This window comes from Trichomycterus rosablanca, chromosome 25, assembly GCF_030014385.1.
Source record: "Trichomycterus rosablanca isolate fTriRos1 chromosome 25, fTriRos1.hap1, whole genome shotgun sequence".
In the NCBI taxonomy this organism is placed as follows: domain Eukaryota; kingdom Metazoa; phylum Chordata; class Actinopteri; order Siluriformes; family Trichomycteridae; genus Trichomycterus; species Trichomycterus rosablanca.
In genome coordinates this window covers 11,598,777-11,610,952 of record NC_086012.1, presented here as the reverse complement: position 1 = coordinate 11,610,952, position 12,176 = coordinate 11,598,777, and the positions used below count along the sequence as shown (strand labels likewise).

General features: G+C 37.2%; 1 protein-coding gene across 1 annotated transcript; it reads right to left on the bottom strand.

Moving 5' to 3' along the window:
- Positions 1 to 1,542: 1,542 nt before the first annotated feature.
- On the bottom strand, positions 1,543 to 5,206 carry LOC134302568 (uncharacterized). The gene is made up of 4 exons (XM_062987710.1): positions 5,155 to 5,206; positions 4,262 to 4,555; positions 2,981 to 3,253; positions 1,543 to 2,385 (listed from the first exon to the last, which is right to left on the bottom strand). Exons 1-4 carry the CDS (start codon positions 5,204 to 5,206, stop codon positions 2,237 to 2,239), a joined length of 768 nt encoding a protein of 255 aa, XP_062843780.1. The 3' UTR covers positions 1,543 to 2,236.
- Positions 5,207 to 12,176: the final 6,970 nt, after the last annotated feature.

The following is a 12,176-nucleotide window of genomic DNA, read 5'->3' as shown; positions in this document are numbered from 1 at the left end:
AAGCGATGATGGGTCGTGGCTCACCAGATACCAAGTTACCAAACTTCATATGGGAATTGTCAGTTAAAACAAACATTTCTCAATGCAGATTTGTAAATAATTGAGATTTTCACCATCTACTGGACATAATATTGTGAAAACATTCAGGGAATCCAGATAAATCTCACTCTGTGTAGGGAAAGGCTGGAAACCACTGTCAAAACTGTGCGACCTTTGACCCTCGGATGATGTGACATGAGAAACAGTTTGCCTAAACAGTTTGCCAAAACCAAATGACATCTGGCATGACAAGGTTATTACAAAAGCTTTTCTGCAGGATTTACAGGGTCAGTGTTAATGATAGCTATTATAGATGCACTTTGCATGTAGCCTATGTGTTACTATGTGCATTTAGTCTCTGACGTATTTACAGACCATCTGCAGTCTAACCCACAACACAAGTGATATTAATAATAGTAATAATAATAATAATAAAATAGTAATAATGATAATGGTAATAATAATAATAGTAATAATAATTATAATAGTAATAATAATATAGTAATAAAAATAATAATAGTAATAACAATAATAGTAATAATAATCATTGTAATAATAATTGTAATAAGAATAATATAATAGTAATAATAATAGTAATAATAATAACATTAATATTAGTAATAATAATAATAGTAATATTAATAATAATAGAATTAGTAATAATATTTGTAATAATAATAATAATAATAATAATATAATAGTAGTAATAAAAGTAATAATAATAATAATAACAATAAAAATTGTCATAATAATTATAATAGTAATAATAATAATAGTAATCATAATAACTGTAATAAGAATAATATAGTAATAATAATAGTAATAATAATAATAGTAATATTAATAATAATAGTAATAATAATAATAATAATATAATAATAATATAATAGTAATAATAATAGTAAAAATTATAATATAGTAATAATAATAATTGTAATAATAATAATAATTGTAATAATAATAATAGTCATAATAATATTAGTAATAATAATAGTAATAACAATAATAGTAATGATAATATAGCAATAATAATTATAATAATAAAAGTAATAATAATTTTAATAATAATAATAACAGTAATAATTATTGTAATAATAATAACAGTAAAAATAATAATAATATTAATAATAATAATAATAATAATAATAATAGTAACAATATTATTAATAATAGTTAAAATGGTTATAATAATAATAATAATTATAATAATAATAATAATTACACTGAATGATAAAAAAGGTTGGACAATAAACATTCTATCAACAAAAAAATTAAGTTCATAACCAAACTATTCTAGCGCCATCTGGCGATTTTATGTGTCAGTAACAGCATCCCAGTTAAACAGGGATAAACAGGTCACATTACAGGAGTCACGGCTCTGCTGGTAAACAGAAGTAAGTTCTGGTTCCTTCACTGGATCTGCAGTACACAAATACACATGTATTACTGTACAGCTAGTGTGGCAGGACCAGATATTTACTCTAACAAGATTAATGAGTCGCATTAGGACAGAAATAATGTGTTTATTCATTTATAAATACTATCTACATGCTTTATCCTGATCAGTGTCATAGTGGGTCCAGTGCCACCCAACACTGAGGCACAAGGCTGAAGTACACCAATGGACAGGCCATCAATCAATCAAAGATCACCATACAATTTCAACTTTTGCATCCTTATAGAAAACTGCATGGCACCCACTTTACCAACTGTGTTGCCCATGTTTTAAAAACAAAAATATATTTTTTTAAATCTGATGCAAACTCCACACAGGAATGATTCACACCCTACACACCGAGCCACCATGCTGCCTTTTTATAAGATCTGGTTAAGTCTAATTTATTTGTATAGCACTTGTACAATGAAAACTGAACTCATGACAAATCAGTCACTTTCTCGTCACTGGAATTCCAGTTGAGTGTGTGTGTGTGTTTGTTTGGTTAAGGGGAGTAAATTGTCTTTGCTCTTTGGTCTTTAAAAGTCCAGACTTGGGATTCCGAAGTGAAGGATGCTTACATACCCAAGGAAGGAGGTAGATTTGAGGTTTAATCCTTCTTGTACCAGTTCCTGGTGTCCCTTACCCCCAGAGAGGTTGTAAAAGGAGTTAAGATAACACTTAATATGAAAGAACAGAGATGTTAACTAGCACATAAACATAACTGAAAGTCCTTGATTGTGTATAGATTGAAAAGTAGTTTTATTCCCTGTGTTGCTCTATCTTTGGTTTGATGAGTCTCTCTCTAATGTGGACGGTGATCACTGCAGACATCATGAGAACCAGACCCACAGAATACAGCACTATCTTCAGCAGGCAAACAGATCCACCTGTAGTAGTGATAGCATCACCTGAAACACACAAGATCATTTGTATAACATGTTGATGAAATGTGGTTAAAAATCTACTGTAGTGTGTGTATTCCAAGAATGTCTGATGAATACAATTTATTATTATTTAATAAATAAAAATCTGATCTTAATCAATAAACATATAAACATAAGTGTGCTTCATTATATTAATATATGTTGTTTAATGTTAGATGTTGCCTAATTGCAGAAAATGTGGGGCCTGTCCCAACTTTTCAATGGGCTCAAGGCACACAGTAACACCCTGGACGGGGCCCTAGTCCATTGCAGCACACGCACACACACACACACACACAAACAAACACACCTATAGGGCAATTCAGTGTCTCCAATGAACTTGACTGCATGTTTTTGGACTGTGGGAGGACACGGGAAGATCCCCGCTTGGGGATTTAACCCAGGAACTTCTTCAGTGCTACCCACTGAGCTACTAGCCCACCCAAACAATTAGCTGTCTACAAAAATGATTAAAGGGGATGTTAGTAAGATTAAATAAGACGTCTAAGGTTTTGCACAACACAATTTGTAATTTGCATTTAATGAGCCAGTTTATATGTACTGTATGTACTGTACTTACATGGAATGGAATCAGGCTCATGAGGGCAGAGTTGATTTATCTCCTTTAAAGTCACTTTTGAGCTGACTGGGTTGCTATGATTACAGATGACATGGCTTCCATTAACACAGAGAGAAAGTGTATAGGAGACACCTTCAGGTAATGTCTCACTCTCCTCACAGGTTTTCTTGTCAAAGCTTGAGTTGATTGAGAGTGTGAGACCTAAACTGGTCACATTACAGGAGTCACTGCTCTGCTGGTAAACAGAAGTAAGTTCTGGTTCCTTCACTGGATCTGCAATACACAAATACACATGTATTACTGTACAGCTAGTCTGGCAGGACCAGATGTTTTCTCTAACATGATTAATGTCTCATATAAAGTCTTATTAGGACAGAAATAACTCCGCTAGCACACCAGCACTGGAATTCTGAACTTTCCAAGTTTGAATCTCAGCTTTGCTACTAGTCCAGGGCTTTTCAAAACCTGGGTTGCGACCCTTGTGTGGGCAGTGAGCAAAACAAAGAATATAATAATAAAAAATAATAGTAAATAAATTTTAACAAGCACATAAATATGTAATGAACTTGTACACAAACGCCCCCTTGTGGAGGCTTTGCGTTACTCCCAGTGGGTCCAGACTGCCACCAATTGTATTCATTATAAAATTGTATAATTAATTGTTTGTTGTCTGGTTCACAGTAAAAATCATAAACAAAATGTGGGTCACTTGAAAAAAAGTAAAAAAAAACCAAAAAAAAAACCCTGTATTAGTTGGCTGGGCTCCCCTGGCAGGAACAATTGGCAGTTCCTACAGCAGACAAAGATGGCCACTAGTCTGTTGGGTGGGAAAAGACCAGACTAATGAGTGGGGGGGTTATCAACGCTGTCTAGGGATCCTGGTTAGTAACCTGAGGCACCTGTACAGAAGTGGGGAAACATGGAGATTCTCCCGCAGTGACTCTCTGTGTGCGGGACTGGTCTCACGCGTGAATCCACTGAAGTACGGGCACACGACTAAAAAAATACCCTCTTCAGATGTGATTGGGGTCTCCAGCAGTGGAGGACTAACTGGCTACTCTAAACTGGGAGAAAAAGGGAGAAAATTCATTTATTTTCACTACATGCTTTATCTTGGCCAGGGTCATAGTGGGTCCAGTAACACCCAACACTGAGACACAAGGCAGATGTACACACTGGAGAGGTCACCAATCAATTAAAGGTCCATACATTCATACATTCACTTCATCTGATGATGACATCATTATTATGTTAGAATTGCATTGTTCCTGTAAAACTCACCCAAAACGTACAGTGTGTAACGAGCCACAACTTTCTCCTGTTTATTTTCAGTTTTTGCTTCATACAGTCCACTATCAGTCTTCTGTAAGTTCTTCAGTGTTAATCTCAGTGTTTCAGTATTGAACTCCACCCGCTCTTCATAACCTTCATATTTTGTTATGGATTTACTCCCACTGAAGTATCTCAGAATATTGTCACTCTTAAAAATCCACCTGAATTGCTCAAACTGAAAGTTTTTATCTTGTGTGTCGAGTTGAACAGAACTGTTAACCAGCTTATACACATCACTGGATGCTGTAAAAAAAGAACATTAAGACATTTAGTTATATTATGGTGATATTGTTTTGTATTTTTCCATTCACTAAGTAGTAACAAGACTTAGTAAAATAATATGTAGAGTGAAAAAAATAGCCTCTTCAATAGCCTCCATTATTGTTGCATTAAAGATCACAGATCATTAAACATAACATGATATCACACAAAGCAAACTTATGTATTTTGGTTTAGCTTGGAAACAATTTGATGTAACACAAATATATGAACTTAAATTAATAATTTAACCAGTGTACTAAAATGAACTGGTATGCTAATTTAGTGACACAGGCTTGGTTTTAAACATACACTACTTTTTATTGTTGATATTATCATTTAACATTTACAAAACGATCAATCTGTCCTGTCAGCGATTTCATAAGATAAATTAATTTTAAAGTGTTTCTAAAAATCATAAAATGAAATATATTTTATACTTTAGCAATAGAAATATTCAGATTTTAACAGTTTACTGTCAAAATGTTTATATAAACTGTTATATATATAAACATAACAGTTTACATGTTTCAGCATATTTTAAAGTTTTAATAAAAAAAAAATAATTAAGAGACTGAATTTACCCGTAACTGAGACCAAAACAGAGAAAAGAATTAGCTGCTTTACAGCCGCCATCATGCGTCTGTCACTTCCTCTTCTACAGAAAATGGAAGTCCTGAATAGGCGGGGCGGTCTGGGTCTTTTCTGTGTGGAGTTTGCATGTTCTTCCCGTGTCTGCGTGGGTTTCCTCCGGGAGCTCTGGTTTCCTCCCACAGTCCAAAAACATGCAGTCAGGTTAATTGGAGACACTGAATATAGGTGCCCTATAGGTGAATGAGTGTGTGTGTCTGCCCTGTGATGGACTGGCGCCCCATCTAGGGTGTTACTGTGTGCCTTGCGCCCATTGAAAAGCTGGGATAGATTTCTTACCCATTATCACATCTGCTTTTAATATATAAATGTATTTATTTAATATTGATTTAATAATTTTCTTTTATGAAATTGATTTATTTTAATTGACCCTTTTACTTTTTATAGAACTTTACTAAATATTTCTAACATTTAAATTTGATGCCTGCAACAAATGCAAGCCGGGAAAAATTAAAGTTACAGTGTTTTAAAACATTCCACAATAAGCAGGTGAACTGGTAGCAGGTGAAGGAATCATGACTGGGTATAAAAAGAGAATCCACCAAAAAGTCTGTGCAAGCGATGATGAGTCGTGGCTCATCAGATACCAAGGTACCAAACTTCATATGAGAATTGTCAATCAGTTAAAACAAACATTTCTCAATGCAGATTTGTAAATAATTGAGGTTTTTACCATCTACTAGACATAATATTGTGAAAACATTCAGGGAATCCAGATAAATCTCACTCTGTGTAGGGAAAGGCTGGAAACCACTGTCAAAACTGTGCGACCTTTGACCCTCGAACAATGTGACATGAGAAACAGTTATGCTACAGTAGTAGTTATAGCTACATGGGCTTGAGAGAACTTATATATATAGTATACACACATACATTTTAAAATATAAAATTTAGTCAGGGTTGCCCAACTCTAAATTTAAACGTTGCATTTTATGAACTAATTTGTGTGTACTGTACTTACTTTAACACAAGGGCAGAGTTACTTTATCTCCTTCAAAGTCACTTTTGAGCTGCTGGGTTGCTATGATTACAGATGACTTGGCTTCCATTAACACAGAGAGAAAGTGTAAAGGACGCCAAAACTTTCTCCTGTTTATTTTCAGCTCTTGCTATATATGGTCCACTATGAGTCTTCTGTAAGTTCTTCAGTGTTAAACTCAGTGTTTCAGTATTGAACTCCACCTGGTCTTCATAACCTTCACGCTTCTTTGTGGATTTACTCTCACTGTAGTATTTTAAAATAATGTCCCTCTAAAACATCCACTTGAATTCCTCAAACTGTTTTTATCTTGTGTGTCAAGTTGAACCTCATTGTTAACCAACTTATACACATCACTGGATGCTGTAAAAAAAAGAACAAAAAGCCTCAGGCTCTGTATGATTGTTACCAGTGTACGACATTAGGTGTTACCAGTATCATTATATAAAAATCTTAACTAATAAACATACAAATGTGGCAGCACCCCAGAATGAGGCAGTACTGGGGTAGGGGAGTTAACAAGTGGTGAGAAACTAAATTAAGCTTTTACGAATTTTTACCAATTAAACATTACCGACAACGCCACCCTGGGACTTTCACCCAGGGAAATATTCACCCCCAAAAATGAGGAGGGAAGGCACTCAGGTTCGTATAGCAAAGGATTAGAAATCAGCAAGAGGCGTGTGTTTAGAGAAAATAATACAACATTTTATTTTCTTAACAAATGCTAAAATACATCTTTAAAAAAAGTACATAATACAAACAACACAATAAAGAAACAGATAAAGAACCTACAAAATCTCAGTGAAATCAACCAAGGCATGACCCCAAAAGTATAAGTGCCAGAACAACAAACCACTGCAACACTGTTATTCCACATCACACATTTAATTCGGTATGCAAATAATTAAAATAAAAACACACTACATTAATAAAAAAAATAAAAAAAACACAACAATGACTGGTCAAACAATTCTACAATTACTATTACTACTACAAAAATAGTCACCTTTAGAAAAAAAACAAAAGAAGAAACCCAATGATAAAAAATAACCATAAAGAAAAACAAAATAAATTAAAGCAAAATAATTAATAAAAGCAAAACAGCTGTGAAAACAAAACAGCAGCACTCAATGAAACTGAGTCCACTGGATACGACAGGCAACCAGAGCTCCACAGAGATGTATCAACTAGATCAATCTGGCAACTAAAGAGCCACACAGTCACTCAGCTGGGTGCAAACATGGAATTACCAGTACAACCTATACACTCTAAATACAAAGTTACTCCGGACCTACCTCCAATCACCAGGATAACCCAACCAGAAAACACCTCACTCTGAACACGGTACAAGCTAGTCTACACCGAGACTCACAATGACCGGGAGGTGGATCCTTCAACTCGCACACCTGTAACCAACTCACCTGCCTGCCTTTAAGTACCCTATAGACACCTACGTCATACTAATTACCCAACCCAGCCGCACACAGCCACATGTAAACCAAGCTCTCAGCAGGGAGACACCGCGGTTAACCCGTCACACAAACAAAACTGTGCTTCATTATGTTGTTTGATGGTAGATGTTGCCTGATTATTTCCAGCATTTAGATTGTAAGTTGCAGTTCCACTGCCCCCTTCATCTTAACTGTAAAATGTGAAACTAAATTCCGGTAAGCCAATAAAAAAGTAAGAAAGGGGGCAATGGGGGGAAGGGGAGCAACTTTATTCTACTGCCTATGGGATTTGACTAATTGTCAAATATTTGTCTAATTTAAAAATAACATTTATTCAAAAGTACACCAATGGACAGACCAACAATCAATCAAATGTCACCAAACATTCACTTACTCACTCATCTAGTTAAAGATCTCTCGCAATATCAACCTTCTGCATCCTTATGGGAGCTGGAAAACATGCCACCCTTCCCATAAACAGTACCCAGAAATGTGAAATAACTCAGGTTCCCAGGTTCATGGTGCTGAATTGCACCGTTTTTACCAACTTTGTCACCCAGATGTGACAACATGCTTTAATTTTATGAAATATTCCAATGTTTAAATTTGATGATATACAAATCCCCTTTGTTTGCCCCTTGGTATGGGGGTGCATCAGACTTATGTGACTTCCATATGTGTGAAGGTACCATTGATGGGATTTTGGAGTGACACATGCTGACATGATTCTTTCAGCAAGACGATGCCAGGCCTCAGTCCAGATCTGTCTCCTATTAAAAAGGTATCATCATGAAGTGATGAATCAGTCTACAGACTTTTGAGCAGCTAAAATCTCGTATCAGGCAATATGTTTATATGCGCATATATATATATATATATATATATACAGTGTATCACAAAAGTGAGTACACCCCTCACATTTCTGCAGATATTTAAGTATATGTTTTCATGGGACAACACTGACAAAATTACACTTTGACACAATGAAAAGTAGTCTGTGTGCAGCTTATATAACAGTGTAAATTTATTCCTCCCTCAAAACAACTCGATTTACAGCCATTAATGTCTAAACCACCGGCAACAAAAGTGAGTACACCCCTTAGTGAAAGTTCCTGAAGTGTCAATATTTTGTGTGGCCACCATTATTTCCCAGAACTGCCTTAACTCTCCTGGGCATGGAGTTTACCAGAGCTTCACAGGTTGCCACTGGAATGCTTTTCCACTCCTGCATGACGACATCACGGAGCTGGCGGATATTCAAGACTTTGCGCTCCTCCACCTTCCGCTTGAGGATGCCCCAAAGATGTTCTATTGGGTTTAGGTCTGGAGACATGCTTGGCCAGTCCATCACCTTTACCCTCAGCCTCTTCAATAAAGCAGTGGTCGTCTTAGAGGTGTGTTTGGGGTCATTATCATGCTGGAACACTGCCCTGCGACCCAGTTTCCGGAGGGAGGGGATCATGCTCTGCTTCAGTATTTCACAGTACATATTGGAGTTCATGTGTCCCTCAATGAAATGTAACTCCCCAACACCTGCTGCACTCATGCAGCCCCAGACCATGGCATTCCCACCACCATGCTTGACTGTAGGCATGACACACTTATCTTTGTACTCCTCACCTGATTGCTGCCACACATGCTTGAGACCATCTGAACCAAACAAATTAATCTTGGTCTCATCAGACCATAGGACATGGTTCCAGTAATCCATGTCCTTTGTTGACATGTCTTCAGCAAACTGTTTGTGGGCTTTCTTGTGTAGAGACTTCAGAAGAGGCTTCCTTCTGGGGTGACAGCCATGCAGACCGATTTGATGTAGTGTGCGGCGTATGGTCTGAGCACTGACAGGCTGACCCCCCACCTTTTCAATCTCTGCAGCAATGCTGACAGCACTCCTGCGCCTATCTTTCAAAGACAGCAGTTGGATGTGACGCTGAGCACGTGCACTCAGCTTCTTTGGACGACCAACGCAAGGTCTGTTCTGAGTGGACCCTGCTCTTTTAAAACGCTGGATGATCTTGGCCACTGTGCTGCAGCTCAGTTTCAGGGTGTTGGCAATCTTCTTGTAGCCTTGGCCATCTTCATGTAGCGCAACAATTCGTCTTTTAAGATCCTCAGAGAGTTCTTTGCCATGAGGTGCCATGTTGGAACTTTCAGTGACCAGTATGAGAGAGTGTGAGAGCTGTACTACTAAATTGAACACACCTGCTCCCTATGCACACCTGAGACCTAGTAACACTAACGAGTCACATGACATTTTGGAGGGAAAATGACAAGCAGTGCTCAATTTGGACATTTAGGGGTGTAGTCTCTTAGGGGTGTACTCACTTTTGTTGCCGGTGGTTTAGACATTAATGGCTGTATATTGAGTTATTTTGAGGGAAGAATAAATTTACACTGTTATATAAGCTGCACACAGACTACTTTTCATTGTGTCAAAGTGTCATTTTGTCAGTGTTGTCCCATGAAAAGATATACTTAAATATCTGCAGAAATGTGAGGGGTGTACTCACTTTTGTGATACACTGTATATATATATATATATATATATATATACATATATACATATATATATATATATATATATATATATATATATATATATATATATATATATATATATATATATATATATATATATACAGTGTATCACAAAAGTGAGTACACCCCTCACATTTCTGCAAATATTTTATTATATCTTTTCATGGGACAACACTATAGAAATAAAACTTGGATATAACTTAGAGTAGTCAGTGTACAACTTGTATAGCAGTGTAGATTTACTGTCTTCTGAAAATAACTCAACACACAGCCATTAATGTCTAAATGGCTGGCAACATAAGTGAGTACACCCCACAGTGAACATGTCCAAATTGTGCCCAAAGTGTCAATATTTTGTGTGACCACCATTATTATCCAGCACTGCCTTAACCCTCCTGGGCATGGAATTCACCAGAGCTGCACAGGTTGCTACTGGAATCCTCTTCCACTACTCCATGATAACATCACGGAGCTGGTGGATGTTAGACACCTTGAACTCCTCCACCTTCCACTTGAGGTTTAGTCCATCACCTTTACCTTCAGCTTCCTCAGCAAGGCAGTTGTCATCTTGGAGGTTGTGTTTGGGGTCATTATCCTGTTGGAAAACTGCCATGAGGCCCAGTTTTCGAAGGGAGGGGATCATGCTCTGTTTCAGAATGTCACAGTACATGTTGGAATTCATGTTTCCCTCAATGAACTGCAGCTCCCCAGTGCCAGCAACACTCCTGCAGCCCAAGACCATGATGCTACCACCACCATGCTTGACTGTAGGCAAGATACAGTTGTCTTGGTACTTCTCACCAGGGTGCCGCCACACATGCTGGACACCATCTGAGCAAAACAAGTTTATCTTGGTCTCGTCAGACCACAGGGCATTCCAGTAATCCATGTTTTTGGACTGCTTGTTTTCAGCAAACTTTTTGCTGGCTTTCTTGTGCGTCAGCTTCCTTCTGGGATGACGACCATGCAGACCGAGTTGATGCAGTGTGCGGCGTATGGTCTGAGCACTGACAGGCTGACCTCCCACATCTTCAACCTCTGCAGCAATGCTGGCAGCACTCATGTGTCTATTTTTTAAAGCCAACCTCTGGATATGACGCCGAACACGTGGACTCAACTTCTTTGGTCGACCCTGGCGAAGCCTGTTCCGAGTGGAACCTGTCCTGGAAAACTGCTGTATGACCTTGGCCACCATGCTGTAGCTCAGTTTCAGGGTGTTAGCAATCTTCTTATAGCCCAGGCCATCTTTGTGGAGAGCAAAAATTCTATTTCTCACATCCTCAGAGAGTTCTTTGCCATGAGGTGCCATGCTGAATATCCAGTGGCCAGTATGAGAGAACTGTACCCAAAAAAAACAAATTTAACAGCCCTGCTCCCCATTTACACCTGGGACCTTGACACATGACACCAGGGAGGGACAACGACACATTTTGGCACAATTTGGACATGTTCACTGTGGGGTGTACTCACTTATGTTGCCAGCTATTTAGACATTAATGGCTGTGTGTTGAGTTATTTTCAGAAGTCGGTAAATCTACACTGCTATACAAGCTGTACACTGACTACTCTAAGTTATATCCAAGTTTCATGTCTATAGTGTTGTCCCATGAAAAGATATAATGAAATATTTGCAGAAATGTGAGGGGTGTACTCACTTTTGTGATACACTGTATATATACAGTGGGGCCAAAAAGTATTTAGTCAGCCACTGATTGTGCAAGTTCTCCTACTTAGAAAGATGAGAGAGGTCTGTAATTTTCATCATAGGTACACTTCAACTATGAGACAAAATGAGAAAAAAAAATCCAGGAAATCACATTGTAGGATTTTTAAAGAATTTATTTGTAAATTATGGTGGAAAATAAGTATTTGGTCAATAACAAACAAGCAAGATTTCTGGCTCTCACAGACCTGTAACTTCTTCTTTAAGAAGCTCTTCTGTTTTCCACTCGTTACCAGTATTAATGGAATCTGTTTGACC

Coding starts and splice junctions, on each gene's coding strand:
- LOC134302568 (XM_062987710.1), bottom strand. CDS start 5,206: ATGGCGGCTGTAAAGCAGCTAATTCTTTTCTCTGTTTTGGTCTCAGTT. Junction 4,556..5,154: donor TGTTTTGGTCTCAGTTACGG/GTAAATTCAGTC, acceptor CTTTTTTTACAG/CATCCAGTGATGTGTATAAG. Junction 3,254..4,261: donor TTACACACTGTACGTTTTGG/GTGAGTTTTACA, acceptor TGTGTATTGCAG/ATCCAGTGAAGGAACCAGAA.